A 24,731-nucleotide genomic window follows, 5' to 3' on the forward strand; every position below is an offset into this window, starting at 1 on the left:
CCCAAGGTAGGAGAGAGTACCACCTCACTTAGGAGCCCATTCCAGAGCTTGGCAGCCCTAACTATAAAGTAATGTCTCCTAATGTCCAGCCTGAACCTTCTGTAACAATTTGCGGCCGTTTTATTCCTAGTAACCCCGGGTGGTGCCCGGGGGACAGAGCCTTCCGCCCACCCTACCCCCAATTCCCACTGGTCCCCCTTGGTGAATTTGTAAAAGGCCACCAGATCCCCTCTCAGCCTTCTTGTGGAGGCTGAATAGGTTCAGGCCCTTTTACCCTCTCTTTGTAGGGCCTGCCCCGCTGCCCTTAGACCATCCGAGTGGCCCACCTCTGGACCCTCTCAATGCTAGCCACATCCCTCTTGAAGTGTGGTGCCCAGAACTGGATGCAGTACTCCAACTGTGGCCTGACCAATGCCGCATAGAGGGGAAGGATCACCTCCCTGGACCTGCTTGTGATGCATCTGTAGATGCACGACAAGGTGCAGTTGGCCTTACTGACTGCTTCCTCGCATTGGTGGCTCATGTTCATCCTGGAGTCAGCAATGACTCCAAGATCCCTTTCTCCCACTGTGTTAACAAGAAGGGTGTTTCCCAGCCTATACCTATATAACAGCCAGCCTATATAACAGCCAGTGTGTTGCTGGTTCCTTCTCCCTGGATGCAGCACCTTGCACTTGTCTGTGTTGAATTCCATCCTATTTTCATCCGCCCACCTCTGTAATTTGTCTAGATCTAGCTGGATTCTGTTCCTCCCCTCCAGTGTGCCCACCTCACCCCACAACTTGGTGTTGTCAGAGAATTTGGACAGCGTGCATTCCACATCCAGATCGCTGATAAAGATGTTGAACAGTACAGTCCCCAGGACTGAGCCCTGGGGGACTCCACTACCCATCCCTCCAGGCTGAAAACGACCTGTCCACCACCACTCTCCGGGTGCAACCATCTAGCCAATTTGCCACCTATCCAACTGTGTAGGCATCAATGCTGCACTCACCTAGTTTTTTTAAGAGAATGTGGTGGGAAACCGTGTCAAAGGCCTCCTTAAAGTCCAGGAATATAACATCCACCCTGACACCCTCGTCCAGGGACTTTGTGACCTGATCATAAAAAGAAACCAGGTTAGTCAGGCAGGACCTGCCCTCAGTGAACCCATGTTGATTGCCCCTGAGCATTACCTCCCCTGCTGGGCCCTTGCAGATGTGCTCCTTGATAATTTTCTCAAAGATCTTTCCAAGGACCGAGGTAAGACTTACTGGCCTATAATTGCCGGGGTCCTCTTTTCTCCAATAGGGACCACGCTGGCCCTTTTCCAATCCTCTGGTACCTGGCCAGTGCCCCACAAGTGCTCATAGAGCCATGACAGGGGCCCCACTATGACCCCTGCCAATTCCCTCAGCACCCTTGGGTGAAAAGCATCTGGAACTACTAATTTAAACACATCCAGCCCCTCCAAAAGTTCCCTAACTAGGTCATCCCTGACCCTCGGTATGGCAGTGCCTCCCCTGAGTCTGTCCGCAGTTCTAGTCAGGGAAATGTCCTGGTCCCTGTTCAGAAATATGGAGGCAAAGAATTTGCTGAAGAGGTCAGCTTTTTCATTTGCCGCAATCACCAGATTGCCAAGCCAATCCTGTAGGGGCCCCACATTACCCAGTGCCTTCTTCTTACTTCCTATGTATTTGAAAAAGGACTTTTTATTATCCTTAATTCTGGTCACTAGCCCTAGCTCCATCTCTGCCTTGGCCTTCCTAGCAGCCTCCTTGCAGTCCTGAGCAACAGAGGTGTAATCCTGCTTGGTGATAACCCCTTGCTTCCACTGTTTGTATGCCTCCCTTTTTGCCCTTAGGCATCCCTGGATGCCTTTGCTGGGCCGTGGGGGCTTCTTAGCACTCCTGCCCCCCTTGGTGCGCATTGGGACCGACTTCCTTTGAGCTCAGAGGATCGTCTCCTTGAGGAACAGCCACCTGCCTTGGACTCCTATCTTATTGAAGCTCCGAGACCCCAATGCCTCTCCTACCAACCTTCTTGGCTTACAGAAATCAGCCCTCCTGAAGTCGAGGACCTCTGCCTTGCTGCTTGCTTTCACCACCCTGTGCTGGATAGTAAATTCCAGCAGGCAATGATCACTGTCGCCCAGGTGGTTGAGCACCCGCAGACCCCTCACCAAGTCCTTGTCTGTAGCAAGGACCAAGTCCAGCAAGGCATTTCCCCTGGTGGGACTGTACACCTCCTGGGTTAGGTGGAGGTACTGAATCCCAGCTAGGAACCTACATGAGCAGTCAGACCTGGCTGACTGCTTCTCCCAGCAGATGTCTGGGTAGTTTAGGTCGCCCATGACAACCACATCCCTTGTCCTTACAGCCTCCGGGAGCTGACCTGAGAATTCCAGGTGTCCTTTGGTACCCCAGTTGTTAAACTAGGACATGACCTGTACTCTCATTCCTGTTCTATCATTCTCTGTCCCAAGCATGTAATTGTTATATATTTAGTGGTCTCCTTCAAATCACTAAGGGAGGCTTGTAGTTTCCTGGCAGACCTAGGAGCCCACTGTTAATGTATAGCAAATAGACCTGTCTGAGACTTCACCCAGCTTTGCATGTTCAATTGCGCAGCCATACATATGGGCAAGTGCTGCCTGGGACGGGGAACCTGAGTGGGTTAGATGATTAATCTATGATGGGTGACCAGAATCTCCAGCCCCTCTGATCTGGCTTCTCATGCTGGGGATTTCCCATTCCCCTCCTTCAGGTCATGAAAAGGAGTAAGAGGGATGACTCCTGGCTGACCCCCCTCTCTCAGGAAAGTTAGGAGGTCAGGTGTTTTGCATGCTGGGGAGGAGAGCCAACTTAAGTCTGTCCATACAACTGGATTGCTTCCCTCTCCTTCCCACCTCCCACCCCTGCCAGCTGTGTCTTTCTCACCTTTGGACTCTTTTGTTTTCTGTCAAGTGAAAAGAAAATGGTGGAGATAAACTTCCTGTGTGTCCACAAGAAGCTGCGCGCCAAGCGGGTGGCACCAGTCTTGATCCGGGAGATCACTCGGCGGGTTCACCTCGAGGGGATATTTCAGGCTGTTTATACAGCAGGAGTGGTGCTGCCAAAACCTGTTGGGACTTGCAGGTAAGCGACTCCCCTGTCCTTATACGAGGCTTATGGATCTAGGCAGGAGTAGCACGGGCTTTGCACTTCATGCACTTCTCTTGTGGCTTATTACCCAGATACATCTTGGCGCTTCACCTGCTTGCACTGTCCCTTAGGGAGGAGGCCAGGAGCTCTGTATGACTTGTGTGAGCTGTTCAGTTGCTGAAGGACCTGAAGCCTTCTCTCCAACTTGGAGATTCCCATTCTTTTGGGGTCACCTACCCCTTTCCAATGTTACTGGGTGCCCCTTAAATTCTGGATTATGGCTGCTGTGTAAAGTAACATCTTACACCACAATGGAACTGTTTCAGCAACCTGTGTGATCTAGATATTTAGTTCTTTTTATTTCCAATTCTGCTCTCCCATTCCCTTCTCTCCCGTATCCTGCATAACTCTAGGGGGATGCATACCCCACTTGGAGAAACCTTGCTTTATCTGGCATGGTTTTTTCATCTTTAGGGCAGTGGGAGCCAACCTTTTTGGCAGGTGTGCCACAAATTAGGCCTGCACCCTCCCCAAGTGCCACTCCAGTCCCCTTCCCCAGCCCAGTCTCCTGTTTGCTTCCTTTCCTATGCTCCCTGCGTCATCCAATGCTCTGCTTTCTGCTTCCTGTCCTATCTGCCACTGTGTTACTTGTCCCATCCTTATCTGCCACATGTCTCACACAGAGGTTACAGGTTCCTTCCCCTCTCCTCCCCCCCAGCAGTAGTGTTGGCAGTATAAATTCCTTCCTTGCTGTCTAGCATTCTTGCTTGCCACCTACTGGCATGTAGAAGAACTACATGCTCTTTCCAGCCTCCTCCCAGCTGGCCCACAGCATGTGGTGTATGTGCGTAACAGAGGTGTGTGTGTGTGTTTGCAGATACTGGCACCGGTCCCTGAACCCTAGGAAGCTTATTGAAGTCAAGTTTTCCCACCTCAGCAGGAACATGACTATGCAACGTACCATGAAGCTGTACCGGCTGCCAGAGGTGTGGATGACATAAATTGTAGACATGGATATTCCTGCTTTGTCAGTTTAGCAAATTGCAGCATCTGAGCTAGGTGTGGGGCTGGGGAGGGGAGGGTACTTCTGAGATTTGAAAGTCAGGCTGCTTTTGAGTTCCTGCCTTAAAGGAAATGTTTTTGTGGGGGCTTGAAGGAGCAGACATGGGGAGGCCCCTTTTGTTTGCTTGATCCTAATGCCTGCTGCTAGGGACCCATGTAGCTGTGTACTGTGAGTTCTAGCACCCTTCTGCCTCCCGGTGGGTCATACCATGCTGTGAATGCAGGCTAGTAATGAACCTGGAAGCTGTGTCACAAACTATTAAACCACACTTCATTTGTACAATGTCAGCTGCTTCAGATGCCTGAGGGCTAACACAGACAACCATTTAAATCATGCAAGCGGACAAGCCACTTGCCAAATTCTATTGATTTCTATGTTAAAGACCCTGCATAAGCTGATTTAAGTATGCCAGCTAGTCTGTGGGTACAGCTGCTTGTACTTCGTTATAGCTTATTGCCTTATTTAGATCACCAGCAGGCCCTCATGTCTCGGCTTTGCAGCAGAGTCTGTAATGGCTGCAGCAGTGGACAGCCTGAGAAAAGAAACGTGCTGAGTCTTGGGACTTTAACGCCATATATGCTGAGCAGTTTCCCAGATGCCCGGTGGGTCTGCTGTATACAGCTCCGACTGTCTGAGGTGGCTGGAAGCCTCTCATGTGACAGACCCAAAGCACAGGGTTCTGAGCCCCATGATGTTGGTGTACAGAGAATTAGTAGTGCTAGATGCTGTCTGTATGCTTCTCCTTGCCAGCTACACAGAAGAACCCAGGTGGGTGGGTGGGTGGGTTTTGAGGATGGTGGGTTTGAGGGATGGAGACGGAAGACAGGCTGGCGCAAAGGGGAGCACAGAAGCAGGTTGAGGGTTTCTCAGGGGCAGCTGCCATGTTTATCTGTTAATCTTTGGCAAGCACAGTCCTTTGCAGAACAAGCTGAGAGAGCCAAGGTGACAGTCTCCCAGCACTGAGGATGTGAAGGCCTTCTTGCGGCCAGTGCAAACTGTTTGCCCCCCTGTCTGCAGACTCCGAAGACACCTCGTATGCGGGCAATGGAACACAAAGATATATCTGCTGTGCACAAGCTCCTGATAGAGTACCTGAAGCAGTTCCATCTGACCCCGGTCATGAGCTGTGAGGAGGTGGAGCACTGGTTCTTACCTCAAGAGAATATAATTGACACCTTCGTGGTCGAGGTGAGGCAGCAGGGCAGAGGGGTTGTTGATGTTTTCCTTGCCAGTTGTGCCTCTGGATCTGGGTGGGCCACAGCTGCGGGCTGAGGCCAGGGGCCACGCTGCGGGTGGCGGTGCTGGGAGGGGGTTATGGGTGGGCCATTGCGGAATTTGAGATGGCCCCCCTCCCAGCACACCTGCCCCAAGTGCAGCGCGGCCCCTGGCCCCAGCCTGCCAGGCCAGCCCCGCGCAGATCCGGGGGCACACACCCTCCCTATGCCCTCCCAGACGAGCAGCAGCAGGAGCTTCACCACCCCACCCCTGCACCTGCCCCCAAACAAGCCACGGCTGTGTCCCACACCTGCCCTGCCCCAGCCTCAGCTCCACTTCCTCCCTCACCAAGGGGGTGTTGATCTCCCCCCACGCCTTTTCCCTCCCCTTTCACCACAACAGACTTACCAGCTGCACACAGCCGTATCAGAAATCGGATCAGTATCAGCTGATATGCCTTCTTAAAAATCGGCCATCGATATCGGCCCCCAAAATCTCTGTCAATGCACCCCTACCTAGCACTTTGTCTTTGTCTTCTCTGATACTCACTCATGCCATACCAGCAGGGTTGGTCTTTTTTTTTCAGAGCGCCACTGGTGAGGTGACAGACTTTCTGAGCTTTTATACTCTGCCCTCCACCATCATGAACCACCCCACTCATAAGAGCCTGAAAGCTGCTTACTCCTTCTACAATGTTCACACCAAGACCCCCCTCATAGACCTCATGAGTGATGCCCTGATACTTGCAAAATTGGTAAGTAGGCTTGGATGACTCCTCTGTCTGAGCTGTGAGATGGGGCTGAGGGAGCAGTGGGGAATAGATTTGATGTGGGAAGCAACTTGGCAGCTTTCCTCTGGAGTCCCAATCTGCTCCCCAGGGGGAAAAGGAGGAAGAGTCATTCCATGGCCTCTATGCTACAGCTGGAAGTGAAAGGCCAAGAGGCAGGTGGTGGGAAGCTTTCAGTTCAGGCAGTGCCTAGAGTAATGGAGGACAGCACAGCAGGGAGATGTTCCCCAGAGGAGTCTTGCTGACAATGACTTTGTTTCTTCTCTTCCCCTATCAGAAAGGGTTTGATGTGTTCAATGCACTGGACCTCATGGAAAACAAAACCTTCCTGGAAAAGCTGAAGTTTGGGATTGGGGATGGGAACCTGCAGTATTACCTTTACAATTGGAAATGCCCCAGCATGGCAGCAGAAAAGGTAAGTGCACAGCCATGCAACCTCATGGAAAGAGAGGTCACCCTGTGGCATCTGGTAGGATCTCTGGGATGGTTTCTGTAAAAATCTCTCGAAAAACTTAGGCTCATGCTACACAGAGATGGGCCAACTGGCTTAGGATTCCACACTTGGAGAAGGTTGTATGTTAGGCTTCAACATGAGGCAGAAGAGCCTGAAATGCGTGGGTGCTGTTATAGGAAAGGAGAACACCAGAGAAGCCTTCTTCAGCTCCCACACACAGCCAGTTCCCCTTTCCAGCTCAGTCAGGATCATAACTTGCCAATGACCTGTAATTTTCTAAATGCTTTTCTCCACCCTCCCAAGTTGTTTGCCTGTGTAAGGAGGACTTTATCAAACTGATCACAACCTGGGTATCCTGGGCCTGGGGAGTTAGAAACTGTATGTAGTAGACTCTTGAAAGCATCCATAGGTCTGCATTACTCCAAGTCCAGAAGAGCATGTAGCTAAAAGACAGCAGTAGGGCCTCTTTTATTGGATCAGAGCCACGTTTCTGTCCAGTTGGAGCACAGAGCTAAACTAGATTCCAGTCCCTGATGAGGAGGAGGGAAAAATTCTCAAATCATGCTGGGGGCTGGACTTGGTACCCCTTTCCAGCCCTATGATCAGTCTAGATCAGCAGTGCTCAACGTTTTGGCCCTGTAGGCCAGATGAGTGGCATGGGGCCCTATATGCCCTGGTTCCCTGCACTGTTCCCCACCCAGCCCCATGTATCAGGATTGGGTCCTGGTGCCCTATGCTGCCCCTGCATGCTGGATTTGAGCTGCCCACTGCCCCCAAGCACTGGGATTGGGTTCCATGGTGCCCTGCTTTCCCAGTCTAGCACACAGGGCCCTACTGCCCAGTCTGGCTCTCCACGGGTCAGGAAATTTAGCAGCGATGTGCAGGGAGAGGGCACTGCTTTCCACAGGTCTGAAACTCTGTCAGTAGGGGTGTCCTGAAAGCTACATGAAGGGGGGGGGGGCACAATTCCGGCCTACAAGCCAGGAGTTGAGGACCCCTGGTCTAGATATTTAAGAAGTGTAATTTAGCAAGGTAAGAGACTTGATGGGATGGGTCTGTCAGCTGGACAGGTGTCCCTGTGGAAAATAAACCTGTTTGAAAGACTCCACTTGTACTGCAGACTCTAGATTGAATAGGATACCCCTCCCCCAGTCTCTGCCTGAGAGACTCCTCGGGGGAGGCCAGTCACTTAATAACATCTTGAGGACTAGCTTAAACCCTAAGCCTCAGGACTGAAATACCAGGGCTCCCCACACACTGGGCTGAGCCTGCCTCTGTAGGTAGGATTGAGCACCTGGCAGTTTGTAAGAGAAAGATGGGCTCCTTGCCACTCTTAAGTGTAGGACCTCATATTAAGAGTCTTGGCCATAGTTTTCCATCTCTGGTCTGGGTTAAGTTAAGCTGCACTGCCCTTTGCCTGGCCCCACTCCACTCCTAAGAGTCCTAGTTCAGCATATGCCTCATGTCTGCAAACTGCATTGGGGTGATGGATGCTCCAGGACTACATAAGATCCTTCTTTTACAGACCGCTGCAAGCATATGCTAGGCTGTGCAGTAGATGCGATTTTCAGGGGGTTATAGAAATGTGACTGGTCACCTGCTAGTTTCTAGCATTGTTGCTTTGTAGACAAGGAACCACCCTCTCCTTACATAATGCACTTGGCCAGTTTTGCACTTGCTGTCTTTGGCAGGGGAAGTAAATGCCTTCCTAAAACCCTGAAGAAAGTTGGCTTGTATCCTGATCCAACTAAGGTGGCCAGTTGGATGCCCCCATCAGCAGAAAATTCCACAGAAGTTTCCTGTATGTGGTGCCCCAAAGCCACTATTTAAACCACATCCAACCTCTCTTTCACACTGATACTTAACTTCTTTTAACAAAGGAGCCAGAATGTTACTAATAGGCTTATCCCACTTTACCACTTCACTGAAGGAACCAGCAAGGCTTTGAGTCACCAGGGAGCTGCTACAATGTCCAGGGCCAGCGTAGTGACTACACATGCCTGGGGGACAGCTGACCCCACAGAGACTGAGCCCAGCTCTGCACTTTGGGAATGCAGATCTACACAGTGCGGGTCATTGCTGCTGGGTAAAACTTACTCTTCTCCAGCTCCGCCTTCCAGTACCTCTCATTGTTTTTTCCAGAGTGGCAGTGACCCACCACACCACAGTACTTGCTCAGCCCAAAAAAAACCCCCAGAAATGGGCAGTCTGCTTTCAGAGGGACATGATGAAAGTTAGATTCTAAGCTAAAAGGCCCTCCTAAATTAGCCAGGATGAACCGTGAGGTAGAGTTAGCCCTTTGCAGGATCCCCCAGGTCAGTTGCTACTGCTCTGTCGTACAGCGAGTCACAGGAGTTCGGGTTGCAGAGGAATGAGTTGCCAAGCAGGGCTGGGCCTTAACTCCTAGCCCTGTGTTTTGGCCACTGGACGCTACTGGAAGGGGGTGGCAGGCCTCTGAGAAAGGGTCCCTTGAATTATGGTGGGTTCCTAGTGTAACCCTGTCAGAGCTGGTAGGCTGGACTTCCTCATGCACCCTTGAGGTTGCTGCTCTTTCCCAGCAAATGTGGGCAGTGCTGGGGAATGCATGCTTGTCATCCAGGATTGGGCTGTGGTCCTGTGCCTTAACCCCTTCCTAAGCCTTCCATCTCCCGCTGGCTCTCCTAGGTTGGACTGGTGTTGCAGTAACCAATTCCCCAGAGTGGAGTGAGCAACGCTGCTAAGATGGGCCAGGAAGCAAACGCTGCCACTTGCTGTCGAGGTTTCAGTAGGAGCGAGACCCTCACACAAAAGCGTTAGGACTGAACCAGCCCCACGAGCCATCGACCGGTGTTAACGATTGCCTCACGATGCTGACTGCAGCTCCCCCGGCGCCGTCATTGGTCTCCTTTTGTTTTTGATTTAATTGCATCCTCATAAAGACATGATCAAGGGAATGTAACTGCTGAAAACTGGCTCACGATTGGTATATAATGGATTTAACGGGTGAATAATAAAAGTATATATTATATATATTTTAAATCTTTCCTGTTCCAAACTGACGCTGACGCACTCCTCCCTGCCAAGAGGCTGCTTCCCAGTCACCGCACCATGACTCTTCGCTACAAGAGGCTGGGTTTAAAAGGGGTCCTGTTGCTTATTATGCTGGTCTTCTCCTATTATCAGCCTGGGCTCCAGTCCTTTCTTGGGTAACAGGGCGCTGGCTTCGTGACCAGCAGCAAAACCACTGAACAGTTCAGTCCAGACCAGCAGGGGTGGAACATGTCAGGGCTGAGGGACTGCTCTGTCATGCTCGTGGGGCTTGGGACTGAGGCATGCTGAATGAGATACCTGGCTCTATCCAGCATTTGTATCTTGCTTTCCCAAGCTCAAGATTTGTCAGTGTGCTGTGGTGGGCAGGGCTGCAAGTCTGCGTCTTGGACACTGAGAGTGGAAGAAGCAAAGAAGCTGGTGACAAGCCCTGGCACCCTGAAGAGCTGGTATTAGACTCTTGCAGACGAGCTGTGTTCAAGTGCAGTTCTTCCTGGTCTAACTCCATCTGAGGGTGTGAAATGAAGGAGTCTTTAGCTGCTAGGAACCGCATCCATATTCTTGTACTAACAAGGGCTATTTGTGTATGTGCTTGCCTCCCCTGATCTTTGAAACTCAAATCCTCACTGCTCAGTGAAGCGAGTACTCATAGTCAGCTGAACTGACTCTTCCCAAGTTCTGGAGAAGCCACTGTTTGTGAAGCTTGTGCCAAGGAGTCTAGTACTGGGCATGTTGGAGCAGAATCCAGAAATGTGAAAACTGCACAGTCAAATACCCTCCTCTCTGCCACACATAGCCTGTGCCTTCCCACTGCTGTAGTCATATGGACAGAATCTGTTCTACCAACCCCATTTCTTCCCAGAAGGTGGGACTTTGGTTGTAGGTTTTGGGGCTGCTAGGCTTACCCCAATGCTGCACCTCAGGGACTTCTTGGCTTAGTTTTCTTCATGCTTCTGGGTTTGGTTCGGTTTTGGTTTCTCCCCCAAACAACCAAGCATAACAATTTGCTCCTTTAAAGCAGCCCTTGGGATGATTGGACCTAATTGTGATCCCTGGTATCACGCACTCATCCTTCTTCAGAAGTATATGATCTTGATAAAAAGCCTTGAGGCCTGTCTTCCTCCAGATCTGCGTAGTTCTATTAAAGAAATGCACCACACTGTATAAGAGTCTCATTGAACGGACTGCATCTTCTCTGTTCCTGTTAGTTGTGTAGTAAATGTGGGCTTTCCTGAGGGAAGTTGTTCTGGTTATAACATAAGCAAGATCCCAAGGACATGGGTAATCTCCCAGAAGGAAATTGTCTGTAAATCAGCTCACAGCAAATGAGAAGGCCCCATGACTTTCAATACCCATTGGTGTTTCAGGTCCTTGGCCTAGTGTGATCTGTGACATCCAGCCAAAATGATACAGCTGTAAAGCAGCCCCAGAAATAAATGGACCCCCAAAGCAAAGTGGATTCTCATTGTTATGGTTGTTTAACTGCTCCAGCATGTCCCTGGTTTACCCACCAAAAACATGCGCCAAAGAAATTTAAGCCAACAAGCCACACCTGTCCATTCTACAGAATACCAAGACCAAGAAGACGTTGGCTGCCCTGTGCCCTCCTGCCAGGCAGCAGGGTCGAACCGGCCATCTTCTGAGGGGAAGGGTCTGCCCCCATTCCACATGTTGAACATACTGTGAATAGCTGCACTTGTGATGGGATACAGTGGAACCCACAAAAGGGACTGATGCCATTTCAAGAAGGAAACCCAAGCTTACAGACACTTGTTTTGCAACCTGATCCAAGTAGGACCAAAAGTACTGCCTTGTTTTGGTTGCCTAAGCCCTCATTGGACAATTGAAAGTGAAGCAGCATGTGTGCTTTGGCCTCATCTCCAACCCAGCAAGGCCACTCCTAGAACATCTATCATAAGGTCGTTCTCTGTTTGAAAGTCTCCACCCTGGATTGTGTCAACATGTTTAAAGCAGAGCTGTGGGAGATGGTCATACATCACCTATGCAAATATCCTGAATACTTGTTCCCATTCATGATTTCAGTGCATCAAGGAGCCAGATAATCCTGTGCAGAAGGACAGTTTTCCCATAGACTGAGGTGGCTGAAATCAGCTCGGCAGATTTGAAGGAATTGAATGTTTTGTGTTACCAGCATAAGCAAGCCTTGGAGATCACCCTTATAGAGATGTATGTATTCCCTGCTGCACAGAACAAGGGCAGTGGCTCGGTTACATTTCCCTGCAATGGAGTATGAGCATCCTGCATCATTCTACAATTTGGGGAAAACCTCTCCAACTCCAGGGAAATTGGTGAGCTGGGGAGATGAAAGAGAAGGGTGTCGGCCACCTAAGACGACCTGAGCCCAGAGCATGCCCCCTGAAGCTTTGGGATATGCGTCACTGATGTGGAACAGGAAAGTGTCTCCCATTCAACAGGCAGAAAGGTTGGGTTGGCTTTGGCTGGACTCACTGAGGGAGCTGCAGTGGAGCATTACCAGCAATGCCAAAGACTTCTCCAGGCTGTGCCAATGCTTGGTCTACCCCTAGCCCTGGTTTCATTTGGAAACCACTGCTTCCCAAAATAGAACACACTGGTTGGCCCCTCGGGCTGCACATGAGATGGCCCCAGGGCAGAGCCATGAGATGTGGTTGGATCTCTCCATCTATTTGACAGTCCTATTAAGCCAAAGAGAGGACCTGGGTATTTGTACTGACATCTGCTTGCACCTGGGTGGGTGCAAAACCATAATCCTGTGAGCAGCAAAGTCTCTAGTTGTGCAATGGCTTAGGCAAAAGCAGTCAGTCTGTAGACTCGCTTGATTGTTGCATTTCCAGTGAGAATCCCAGACAGCCTGTTTTACAAAGGAAAAGGGCAGGACTCTTTGTACTGTTTTGTATGTTCAGGGTTTGTGCGAATTCTCCCCCAAAGGCTTGTTTAAAATCTTTCTTCCTTTCTCTCTCTGTCTCTCTCTCTCTCTCTCTGTCACTCTCTCACAGTTTTCTCAAGTTCTACTTATGCAGTGCCTGTGGGTTTCTCTGCTGTCTGCTCCATGTTGGGTTTGCTGCTTTGGCCATAAAGGAGGTTAAACTTCTTCCCAAAAGTTGTTTGAAAAACACTGTATGTGGCTCACGTTCAGTGACAGCATCATAAAGGCTCAAATATGCAGCTAGCCTCAGATTTTCCTTTTCAGTCATTTTTCTGTCAAACTAGTTTAAGTGGGAGGCTATTTGTAACAATGCTTCCTAAATGTGTATATGTAGGGGGAGAGAAGGGGGGCACCAGCACATTCATTAGTGCACTTTTGCGAATGCACATTTAGTACCTTCATTGTGAGGTACTAGAAAAAGGCACATTAGCCTATTTTAATGTGCATTAGCAAAAGTGCATGGTTTTGTGTGATGCTTTAATGAACATTAAAGTAGGCTACTGTGCATTAAAGCATGTGTGTGTGCGTGCCTGCTCACCTCACCAAGGCCAGCTAGAACAGCATTGCTCAACCCTTGGGTCATGACCCAAAAATTGGTTGCAAGAATATAGGAAAGGGTCTCAAACAGACTTTAAAAATGGATCAACAAACTAAAGGAGAAAAATGTGGGGAATGGTTGCTTTTCCCTTGCAGGCTGGCAGAGTTTGAACCTGTGAGGGGCAGCTGGGGGCCCCCTTGTACCTCTGGCACCCACCCCCTGCCCCACACACGGGGGGGTCTGGGGTGGGGTCTAGGGGCAGGGGGCACTGGGTCAGGACTGGCCATTGATGTTTACAAGCAGGTCCTGGTTGAGAACCACTGTGCTAGGAGACCAGGTGAATAGCTCCCCTTGGCTAAGCTTTGCAAACTAACTAGTGAATCTGGGAGGAGCACTTGAAACACCTTAAAATGGGCCTGGTTTTTGGAGGGTTGGTGCCCAGAAACCAGGTCCCTATAAAATGTCTCATATTGGGTCCCAAAATCAGTAGACGCTTTTTGGTATCTTGGCTAATGAGAGCTGTGCAGCTGGCTTCCTCATGACAGCTTGGGAAACCTCTGGGCTGCAGTGGTACACACTCTAAGAAACTGATTTCAGGGCTGCTTATGCCTTTGGAGAAGGCCCCGTCACCTGCCTTAATGCAGTCTGAGTAGGGTGACTTGTGAACAAAGTGCTGACAGATGATGCCAGCTACCCACTTAGTGTAATTTGTCCCTACCTCCAGGTAAGCCTATAAAAGGGTGGTCAAGAAATGGGCAGTGAAGTTTGGAATGGATCTAGTTTAGAAAGAGCCAGGAAAGGGTAGGAGTGAGGGCACCTGCGTGCTTCTAGAAATATAGGGCGAGACTCTTGGAGCAGTCTGGGGATTTACATGTGACATTAACTCCCCTAATCCTCTATTTCATTAGATGAAAAATGTTTCTGAATCCCCTGCACTGCTTTGGAAATGTCTAGCTTTGAAGAACAACCTCTGTCCACTCCTCTTAATATGGTAGAGACTTCTGCAGACTGGGCCCTAGCTTGGCCCTTAATTGAACAGTGACCTGTGAATGGGGTCCCCTGCTATTTTGAGATTTGTATATGCTTCTATCGCAACCAAAGAGATGAGCTGTCATTCCCAGGAAGGGAAATAGGGCCAGTCTTTAATTGCTCATCTCCCTTCCAGGGAAGAGCTGTGCCATGTTCACCTATATCATAGTTGTGGGTGGAGAACACGAGAGGCTGAGTGAGGTGTGGGAAGCTGCTTGGCTGTCGCTCACACCTTCCCTGTTGTACTGCATATTACAAAGAATGCAGCAGACAAGTACCATCCTGCTGTGGGCAGGCATCTGTCCAGGGTTTAGGTAGTGGGAAGCGAGATAGAGATCCAGCTGTTCTGTGGAGATGGGGCCTAACTAATCCTGCCACCCTCATAGGACCCTCCCACATTTGTCTGGGTCTAGGCTAAGTCCCCCCTGCACACCCATGGGGGACCATCCCACTCCATCACAATTCTTAGCCCATGGAAGAAGGCTTTCTGCTTTGGACTGCTGCCTGAATTTAGTGGTCTTTTTGCTTCCCTTAGCTCTGGAGTTCCACCGTGGCTGCTGCAGGGCAAAGTGAGACGAGATATCCCCTGCACATGGCTAGGTAGGTCAACAGGAACCCATCCAGCTTAGAACGAATAGAGCTTAAGCGTTTTCTTGGCCTTTGGCTATAAAGGGCAGTGCCTCTCATGGTACTGCACACAGGGTGGCTATTACCTAAGATGTCTTGATGACAGAAGTGATGCCCTCCATTGTTTGTTGCTACCATCATCATCCCTACCTCCTAGGGTGGGTTTTTTGCTTCTGAGATGATAATATGAACCTTCAGACTGCTGCCACAGATGAATACAAAAGAGGTGGAGCTGTGTGTCACCTCTGAGTAATGCCACCTGTGGTCACCAGGGGCTACTTGCCCTCAGTGTCACAAATGAGCCAACCTGCTTGGGTGATAAAGGAGCTACTGTGAAATGCCATCTTTGAAAGGCAGGTAAGCCAAGACCTCACTTGCTTGTGACCCTCAAAGCCTTTGCTCCCTCTCACTGCTTTCTGCCAAAGTGGGGTTCTTGGCCCCAACTCCTGGCTCAGTCCTGGTTCAGGGCCCCACCTCCAGTTATGCACCAGTGGCAGGGACTGCATACTGAAGTGAAACACCTAAGCCCCAGTTCTGGTATCTTGGAAGCTCTTGTAGGTCTAACATGCTGCAGAAACACCTGTTACTGAGGAATGGGAGACTGGAAAGGGGCCCCTTGGGTCCCCGGGTTCAGCTCCATGCTCTTCAGGCCCCACATCACCTAACCCTGCTCATGTACAGATCCAGGTTTGTCCACACACCCCTGTGGCTGGCTGTGTCACCTCCCTGAATTGGTAGCTATGCTGCTTTCCTCAGCTGATCACGCAGAGCAGAACAGCACCACTGCTCAAACTTGGAGTCACTGGGCACCTGTATTAGATGGTGCCCACAGCTAGTCCGGGCCAAGTGTATCCCTTTTTACAGCTGGAGTTGGCATGAAGACAGCACTGGGCTGAAGCTCTCGTGGCTGCCCTGTGGTGGGGCAGAATGGCCTCATATCAACCCCACACGTTATCCAGTCCAGTGGCAGGACCTGATGTTTTCCATGTGGGCAATGCTGCAGCAGATTCACTAACCCCATTGTAGCAAATGCCTTTGTTCCATGGGCTTTCCTCCCATCCCCCTGGGGCTCATTCCAGTGCACCTGTACTGCACTCACACCTGCCTGCTCTTGGATGTTACCTACTAGCTACATTTTCTCTCTTCCCAACATGCTTTTTGCTACTCGCAGACTACAGCTTTGTGCTTCTACGTGATTTCTAAAAGTGACTTTTTGCTTGTTTAGTGCCGTTGGGGGGGGGGAGGTGGCAGAGCAGGGGAAGTGCATGTGCATGCTGTCACCTCACCAAGGCCAGCTAGGGGACAAGGAGGCTGCTTTAATGGTGTTTAGCTCTCAGTGAGCATGGGTCCCTCCAACGCAAACAGAACTAATGCTTCTCGCCACCACCCAGCAGCTGCATGGGCAAAGGCCCTGCAGCTCCACAAGCCAGATCCAGCCCACAGGCTATATAGGTTGCTGCACTCTGGTTTAATGAATAGTAACCCTTAAACTGGGTTACTCTTAAATTGGATCCACCATTTTTAAACTTTTGGCTTCCCTTCAGGCGGTGTATTTCCCCAGGGGCCAAGGGCTATGGCTCTCACTACAGTCAGTGCTAAGCCAAACAGCTCCATCCAAGCCAAGACAAACTTCTTTGTTAGAATAGTGAGGCAGTGGAATAGGTGCCCAGGGAAGTTGTGGACTCTTCAGCATTGGAGATGTTCAAGAAAAGGTTGGACAGCTACTGGATGGGGATGATCTAGGTGTAGCCTGTGCTCCACTATGGGTATTTCCCTTGCTTCAGGGCTTTGCTGGTTGCCCCCTTCCACATGTCAAGGTGTCTTTAAGCCTCCCTCAGAGGCATTGGGTGTTAGCTGTAGCCAAAACTAGGGATTTTGACTGGGGTGTGCCAGTGCTTCTGCTGGGACTGAAACTTCCTGGCTAAAGGACCTTGCCCTTCCACTCAGGGTCAGAGCAATGGCCATATTTGGGGTCAGGAAGGAGTTTTTACCCCATGATCAGATCTGTATGGATTGTGGGGGAGTTTTGCCTTCCCCTGTAGCAAGAAGTGTGGGATCTCTTGAGTGTATTAACAACTTTGTATAGAAGCAGGACGTTGGCTGCCATGGTCCCTCTGCTTTACCTGTGGCAGTTTAGATTGTTATGTCTTCCGCTGTGTTAGGATTGATGGTAGTTTTACAAAGAGTTTAGATTATTGAGTGGTACAGGATAGGTTGGGTACAGCTGGCCCTGCCTCAACAGGCAGTTGGACTAAATGACCTCTGGAGGTCCCTGCCATTCCTACTTAGCTCTATGATTTGCTGTGTGAGTCACTGGCCGGGGTCACACTGGGGCAGGGATCTCCAAGGAAAGGATGTGTTAAAATAAACTTTTATTATAAAGGCTTTACAATATATTATAAAGATCTGAACATTCCCTTCCTGCTACAACACTGTTAAAAACAAGACAAAACAAAAAAAGTCAGGTGTTCCTTGTCCTTGTACATCAGGCCCCTAAACTTTGAGACAGGCTGTACTCTAGCAAAAGGCTCCTTCAACTCCCAGCAGCTCAGCTCAAGGGATGAAGTAGCTACTGAAGGCTTAACTGGAAAACGGTTAGAGGAGATGCACTGAGGCAGGCTGGGCTCCTGGCCTCTGCTAGCAGGGCTGAGGAGCAAGGAGGAGGCTCTTTAAAATTACCAGGTCCACTCCCTTGCCCCTGGGTGAAGTCGCACCAGGATACTGTTGGCCAATTTCTGACGACCCTTGGGCTGGATCTGCCACAGGATGGTGTTGCAGTGTTCAGTGCCACCACATTTTGCATCAAGGCACCTTGTGGCTTACTGCCCTTAAGTAGGTGCCCTGGCTCCTATTGCATAAAATGGGGAGAGCTGGTACCTCAGAACAGGATCCACAAAAGCTTGCCTGCAGGAGGCACCTTCCCCTGCAGGATTCACAGCCTGGAGGAGAAGTCACTCAGATGCACAGCATGGTATGGGGTGCATCCACTCCAGACATAGGAAATGCATGTTCAAATCCCTTCTCTGCCAGGGGCGACTGGAACCCACAGCTCCTGCCACCTAGGAGGCTGCTCTAACCCACGGAGCCTAGGATAAGAGGCTGCTGCTCCTTCTGTTTGTGTTGTCTGTAGGTATATGTGCTCCAAGAATACCAGCCCCGTGGCAGAACAAGCAAAGGGTGCTTCATCTGTGGATGCTGCTTGGACCTATGATCCTGGTGCTGAGCTGCTTTATGTTGTCAGATGTTGGCAGTTCTGCTGACACCAGCAGCAAGTCTTTAGGTGCAGGTGGAAACTTAGACTCCTCCAGGGAGAGGTGGCAGCTGAGTTGGAGGTTAGAATGAACTCTGACATCAGGCACCCACATCCTCTTGTGCATCTAGCCCAGTGGTGCTCAACCTTTTCACACCTGAAGTACCCTTGACCAACTTAAGGTGCTTTTCAGAAAATGTCAGCTCTTTGCTTGTACTAATTTGTTTGACTATGGAAAAAATAATAGAGCAATTCTTCTGCTTGAAGATCACAGCAGGTCACTATGTGACACTATGGATTCCTATGCAAAATGTCTGGGTTTATCTCATGAAGCATGTGTAAATGTTGGCACACTTCAGAGTATTAATATTGTGCAGCACACCCTGCAGCATCCTTGAAAGGATCTCAAGGCACCCCAGGGTTCCCCAGCAGCCTGAGAATCACTGAACGAGCCCATCACTCAGCACTTCCTCCCAGACACAGCCTCTAGTGCACAACAGGAGCATGGCACACATCACCCAAGGACTGCAGAGAGCTGGCTCATTGCATAGCTGGAAGCAGATAACTGCTCACTGGCGTGCTGGCAGGTGTTCACAGGGACCTCACTAGTGACCTGTGACTCTGAGGCCCATCCCAAGGTACCCTGAAGGGGCTGAATTTCCAGAGGTTGTGTGCCCAGGACTTTCTGAAAATTGGGCCCCTTTAAGGAGCATCAAGTTGGGCACTCTGAATCTAGTAGAGGCTTCTGGTATATTCTGGTCTAAGTCTGGGGCCTCAACTCCTGAACCAAGTGCAAGAGAAACCTCAGATCGCAGACATATGAACAAGCCTATTTATCCCAGGTTTGTGTGGACTCTGAAGCCCAATGGTCAGCAGTGCAATTTGCTGAGAGGATTTTAAACGGCTGATCCTGCTTTGAGCCCCTGCTGGGTTGGCCTAGATGCCCTCCTGGGTTCCCCTGTGTCCCTGTTTTCCCACAATTCCACTGTTACCTCCTCTGCTGATCTAACAGGGTGGCATCCTTGGAGCAGGGTAGTGGTACATCTGTGGGCACAGCCTGGATGACACTGGTGTCTCCCTGCAGACCCACCTGTTTCTGACCACAGCGCTACTCTGCACAGTGGCTTTGAAAAGGATCTTCTGCACCAAGGGTGGGTAACTTGCTGCTGGTCATCTCCAGCAGGATCCCACATGCAACCCTGTATTCTGGAAGAAGCCATCCCCAGCACATTCACTCTTCAAAGGGGTGATAAGGCTGCAACTAGAAATACATCATGCCTCTGAAAAGGCAAAGCCTCCTGCTTGCACAGCCCAGGAAGGATGGGATTAGCCAAGGGGACTCAATGTGCCGAACTCTCACTGACTGTCCATGAGCGCTGGGCACCAGACTCCCCAAGTCTCCTTTGGAAGCGTCAGCTCTGGAGGCTCAGCTCCTTGCACGATCCCAATTCCCTTCAAACTACCTACCCCCACTTGCCCCTAAAACAGCAGCCTGGAATGGGATAAGCTACCCTATCCATGTGCATAGCATGGTTCTTCCCATGAGCTACCAGGGCCCCCTCTCCTTTTAACAACGAGAGTGACTGCAACACCTTGCATGAACCACCAAGATGCCATGAAGCCAGAGGATGGGCACAGTCCTTCCTGAACCTAGCCTGGGGCTGCATGTGTCTGAGGCAGGAGAATGGATGGGCCCTGCTCCCTTCTGTATTGAAACCGTGCTCACCCAGGGCACCTGCTGAGGAGTTCAATTCAGGGTTAGGCACTGAGCCAAATGACAGCAAACTCCCAGCATCCTCTGCCAATGCCAGCAAGGGGACCGTTGCCCCTTCTCACCCACCCACCCTATCCTCCCAGCAGCTAGGCTAGACTGTATCTCTGCGTGCACCTGTTCATATGAGTCCTGCACAAGGTATCTTGGAGCATGCAGATCATTGATAGCAATAGCAAGGGGTAAGTACTCTGCACTTATCAGACTGGTATGGTGGGAGGCTGTGCTGGCCCACAGCACCCGGCAGGCCCAGATCTTCTCTTCATTCCTGCTCTTCACAGCGCTCTGGGGACAGGAAGAGGCAGCAACTTCCGTTCAGAGAAGGGAGAAGCAGAGCATGGGCTGCGATGGAGTCACGGGGAAGTGCCAGGAGCTTGGTAATCATCTTCAGCTTGTTCCCCTGGTTTGGGGGCTGAGCCAGTGCTCAGCAGCATTAGCAGCAGCAAGCTCTCTGGCCCTGTGTGTGGCAGAGTTGAGACCAGAGGATCGGTCCATGCAGTCCCATCTGCCTCCAGGCTCATCCTTTGGCTCAAGTCTGGGACTCAGCACCTGCCCAGCTGAGGGCACTGAAAGATGACAGCACCAGCCAACGCACCCTGAGGCAGTGACCCTGCACCCTCATGCTCACAGCCGTTTAAATTTAACGTGCACAAAAAGAGTTGCTGGTGACAGGGAAGCCCCATCCTTGGACAGCAGGTGGATGTGGCGATACCCTGGGGACAGAGGGAGGAAGCAGGTAAGACTAGAAAGACAACAGACCCTGTCTGCCCATTGTAGCACAGTCCTGCCCCTTTTCTTTCAATAGCTCTTTGCAGGGTATTAAGGAATGTATTTATCTGCTACTGAAATGCAGCCACCTCTGGGGTGGAACAGAGCAGCTGTTTAACAGTCCACAGTAACGTGGCACATTGAGAACATAATAGAAAGCTCTTTGCCACCCTGGCTGAGGCTGCAGGGTCGGTAATGTAAGCAGGGCCCCTTCTGATCTAAAATGGATTAGAAGGATACACAGAAAATCTAAAGACAAGCACTGGAGGGGGACATATGGAATGGGACAGTCCAGCCAAAAGAGGGTAGGAAGCCCCACAGGAAGTACCCTCTGCTGCACTGTCCCTGGCAGAGCCTAGGGAGTGGGGGTCATGGTGTATCTGGATATGCATGACTGTGGTGAAAGAGCAAGCCTGCCAGAATCAGGCCTGGCACAGGTCAAGGGCTTGGATGCCACAGAAAGGGGCCTCTGGGCTGGGCTATTTCAAACTCTCTGTTCCTTTTTTGAAGCCCAACCTCACCAGCCCACACTTCTGCCTTAGTTGCTTTGACATATCAGTGTTGCCTCTTACTGAGATGGAAGGCAACACTGAGATTCTGTGGCAAACACTGAAGGGCATCTCCTCCCCATGCCAGGCACCCACCTTCCTTCATGCTGTTCACGGGCAAGGTAAATTGCCCCACAAAGTCATTGCAGGATGTGTTGTCATAGTCCTCCACCACAAAGCGCACCAGTGCCAGCTCTGGCACCTGCAGCTGGAAGGTCAGCATCTCATCCCAGCAAGGATTGAAGCCTGCAGGGGTTGGGGGGAGAAAAAGACTGAGTCACATGCCAAGCACAGCAGCCCCAGGGGCACAGGGCACCCAGACACAGCCACCACAGCCCAGCCAAGTAGCCCCCACACCTTTCCTGAGAGAGAGACAACCCTATGGCTGATCAGAAGCAGGCCAGGGGAACGCACAGGCTGGCCTGGCACCAACTGGGCCAGGCATAAAGTCTGTTCACGCTACCCCTGACAGCCCAGTTTTTTCATCTGCAGTGGCTACAACCCCTGCCTTCCAAGCTGAAGGCTGATGCTTTGGTCTCTTCTGTGAGAGAAAGTGAAGGCAAACTCTCCAAAACCTTGCAGAAGGGGCTGTTGGCAGGGTGGAACACAGCCAGGCCCCAATGAGAGCTAACCCCTAGGAGATGGGCTAGGGAACACCACTGTTCACAGCTCATCCCAGGGGAGCAGCACAGCTGTACAGCTGGGAAGAAGCAGGAGTCAGGTTTCATAGAGAAGTAAGGCTGGAAGGGCCCTGCAGAAGTCATCTAATTCAAACCCCTGCCCGAGGCAGGATCATCTCAATCCAAACCATCCTATACAAATCTATAATCTAAACTCTTCATAAAACTACTATCAATCCTGATGTAACACAAGACACAACACCCTAACCTGCCACAGGTAAAGCAGAGGAATCACAGCAGCCAGCTCCCTGTTTCTATAAAAAGTTGTTCATATACACTCAAGAGAGCCCAGTTAGAGGGCCATGACCCCACTACAGAGGAAGGCAAAGACTCCCCCACCATCCATACCAATCTGACCATGGGGTAAAATTCCTTCCCATCCCTAAATATAGTGATCAGTCTGACCCTGAACAGAGGGGTGAGGCCCTCTAACCAGGAATCTCCAGGTTTAAATCCCAGCAGGAGCACTAGCATACTCCTGTCTAAGTCCCTGACCTTGGCTGCAGTTAATACCCAATGTCTCTTAGAAAGACTTAAAAACATCCTGACATGTAGCAGAAAGTGGGGGAGGGGGCAACCAGCAAAGCCCAGAAGCATGAGAAATACCCATAGTAGAACACAGGCGTAGCTACACCTCGATCATCCCCAACCAGTGTCCATCCAACCTTTTCTTGAACATCTCCAGTGAAGGAGATTCCACAATTTCCCTAGGCAGTCCATTCCACTATCAAGTGCAACAGTGAACAATATTTTCCTGATATTCAATCTAAACCTACTTTGCTGCTATTTCAAGCCATTGGTCCATGTCCTAATCTCTGCAGTAAGTCACTGGACCCAACTCACCCTTGCCAAGGGACTGCCCGAGCCCCTCAGTGCACTGAGAAATAGTGGTGAGGGCCCCCTTCCTGCCACATGCTGCCTTTCCCCAAAAGAAGGTCCCATCCAGGAGCTAATAAGGCCAGCTCTTTCTCAGCTCTGAGAGGATCTGGCTGTGCCTCCTGGTGCCCCACCCCACCTACAGCAGTTTCTCACTGGCTGGGGCAGGCTGGGCTACTCACCGTTGTTGATCTTGTACAATGTATTTTTCTTGTCACAGTCCACGGGGATGCCATGGATCTCCACACGCACGAAGGGGTCCACAATGGAGTTCTTCTTCTCCTTGTTCAGCTTCGGGAGCTGCTGGGCACTGATCACCTGGGAGGAGCAGAAAGGCCAGTTAGTGCTGGGTGGGAACACCGCTGGCTGTAGCTCAGGGGGGGTTGGGAAGGTGCAAACATTATTCTTGTTTGATAAAAGCTCTAATGCAAGCTGCACTGGGCCCTTCTACCCAGGGTTGCTGGGAAGGGAAGTGGCAGGAAAAGGGAACAGCTGGAAGGTGGGAGAAAATTCAGCACAAGAGTAGGGAGAGGCAGGAGGCTGGGCTTCCAGTCAGAGAGCCCCAGTGCCTCCTGCTTCAGCAGCACCCCTGCAACAGTCCAGCACCCCACACTCCGTGCACATGCCCACCCCAACACCCACCCACCCTTGTTGTATCCACAAACCCCTCTGCATAGAGCCCAGCACCTTGATCATCAGCATGATGGACCTATGGCTGGACCCTTGCAACGGGGCCTCGGGTTGGAAGGTGCTCTGGCCATTGCACAGGAATCTGGGCTTGAGCACATAGCCACAGCACCCATTCTGTAGGAAGCGTCCATCATTCAGGTCCATCTCGCAGCCAGGAGTCTGGAAGTTGAGAGCCACTTTAAAACAAAACACAGAGAGCACCCACAGGTTTATACAAGCAAAATCTGAGGGTGCTAGGGCAGGGGAATGTGGGGGTTTGTGGAGGTTGCCAGTGTAAACAGGCAGGAGCTGGGGGTCTGGGGCAAAGGGGCTGGAGGAGGGGGCAGTGTATATAAGCAGGTTCTGGCGGGGCTGAGGGGAGGGATCTGCTGTGTAAGGCTATGATCGAGGGCACTGGGGCAGGGGAAGCCAGTGTGCCAGACAAGGGGAGGCCCAGTAATCTCAAGCTGGAACCACATCCCACTCACCCCAACTCCCTCTTCTGGGACGCCTAAGTGTGAGGGTATGAGGGGGTCATGCCTAGATGGGCTGGCACAGACTGCTGCAGCCCACACAGCTCTGCCCTGGGTGGGTGCCGATGCTCTTAGCTCTACCCCACCAATGACAGCAACACCAGCCTACATCTTTGACAAGCCAGCGACATGTTTCCTTTGGGAACCTAATCCTGAGCCTGCTCCACACGGTCAACAGAAGCTTAACACAGCCAATGCTTCTGGGTGCCATGAGGAGGAAATGCTGGCCTCACCTGCCCTGTACCCAGTGCTGGCCAGCAGGCAGGGTCCAGCCTGGCCTACCTGGGCTGGGCCATCAGGCATGCAGGCCAGGCATTACCCAGACGAACCAGCAGGGAGCACCAGTCCCTTATCATCCTTTATCCTCCCCCTCAGTCTCCTCTGCCTCCTTTTGCTCATACCAAGATGAGCTGAGGAACTAAGCCTCTTGCCCAGGTTGGGGGCTCAGGCTCAGCCCAATGTCTTACTGGGGCCCATTTCTAATGATAGAAAGGGCCCTGCTTGGCCCTTTCCACAATGAGCACAAAGGCAGGTCAGGACCAGCACACCATGGAACAGATTGGGAAACTGAGGCACAGGGCAGGGATACAACTGGCTCATGGGCACCCTGTGACAGGACTGGGGCTAGTGTCTCTCCCTCAGGGCCACCCCATGGCTGGCACTGGCCCTGGCTCCAGCTGCCCCCTCACCTAGCTGACAGCCGGCGTTCCACATCTCCTGGGGGTTGAAGTTAGAAGAGTTCATCTTGAGCCCCGCGGGGTAGATGCGACTCAGCTGCTGGGCATTGTAGCGGACAAAGGCGTTCCCTGCAGCAGGGCAAAGCACCTTCATGTTAGCAGTGCTGAGCA

At 51.2% G+C, this 24,731-nt stretch overlaps 2 protein-coding genes across 2 annotated transcripts in view; one reads left to right on the forward strand and one right to left on the reverse strand.

The window, feature by feature from the left end:
* NMT1 (N-myristoyltransferase 1) overlaps nt 1-12,831 on the forward strand; it is a 40,561-nt gene extending 27,730 nt beyond the window's left edge. Inside the window, exons 7-12 of the mRNA XM_019554271.1 lie at nt 2,946-3,116; nt 4,000-4,108; nt 5,203-5,373; nt 5,987-6,154; nt 6,465-6,602; nt 9,306-12,831. Of these exons, the coding sequence (XP_019409816.1) occupies nt 2,946-3,116; nt 4,000-4,108; nt 5,203-5,373; nt 5,987-6,154; nt 6,465-6,602; nt 9,306-9,326 (778 nt within the window). The 3' untranslated portion in view covers nt 9,327-12,831. The remainder of the gene's footprint in view (nt 1-2,945; nt 3,117-3,999; nt 4,109-5,202; nt 5,374-5,986; nt 6,155-6,464; nt 6,603-9,305) is intronic.
* Nucleotides 12,832-17,143: 4,312 nt separating this feature from the next.
* Nucleotides 17,144-24,731, reverse strand: part of PLCD3 (phospholipase C delta 3) — a 69,538-nt gene continuing 61,950 nt past the window's right edge. Inside the window, exons 13-17 of the mRNA XM_019553495.1 lie at nt 24,573-24,689; nt 23,369-23,547; nt 22,864-22,999; nt 21,222-21,371; nt 17,144-20,522 (exon numbers count right to left, since the gene is read on the reverse strand). Of these exons, the coding sequence (XP_019409040.1) occupies nt 20,434-20,522; nt 21,222-21,371; nt 22,864-22,999; nt 23,369-23,547; nt 24,573-24,689 (671 nt within the window). The 3' untranslated portion in view covers nt 17,144-20,433. The remainder of the gene's footprint in view (nt 20,523-21,221; nt 21,372-22,863; nt 23,000-23,368; nt 23,548-24,572; nt 24,690-24,731) is intronic.

Source organism: Crocodylus porosus, unplaced genomic scaffold (assembly GCF_001723895.1).
Source record: "Crocodylus porosus isolate Cpor-Errol unplaced genomic scaffold, CroPor_comp1, whole genome shotgun sequence".
NCBI classification, from domain to species: domain Eukaryota; kingdom Metazoa; phylum Chordata; order Crocodylia; family Crocodylidae; genus Crocodylus; species Crocodylus porosus.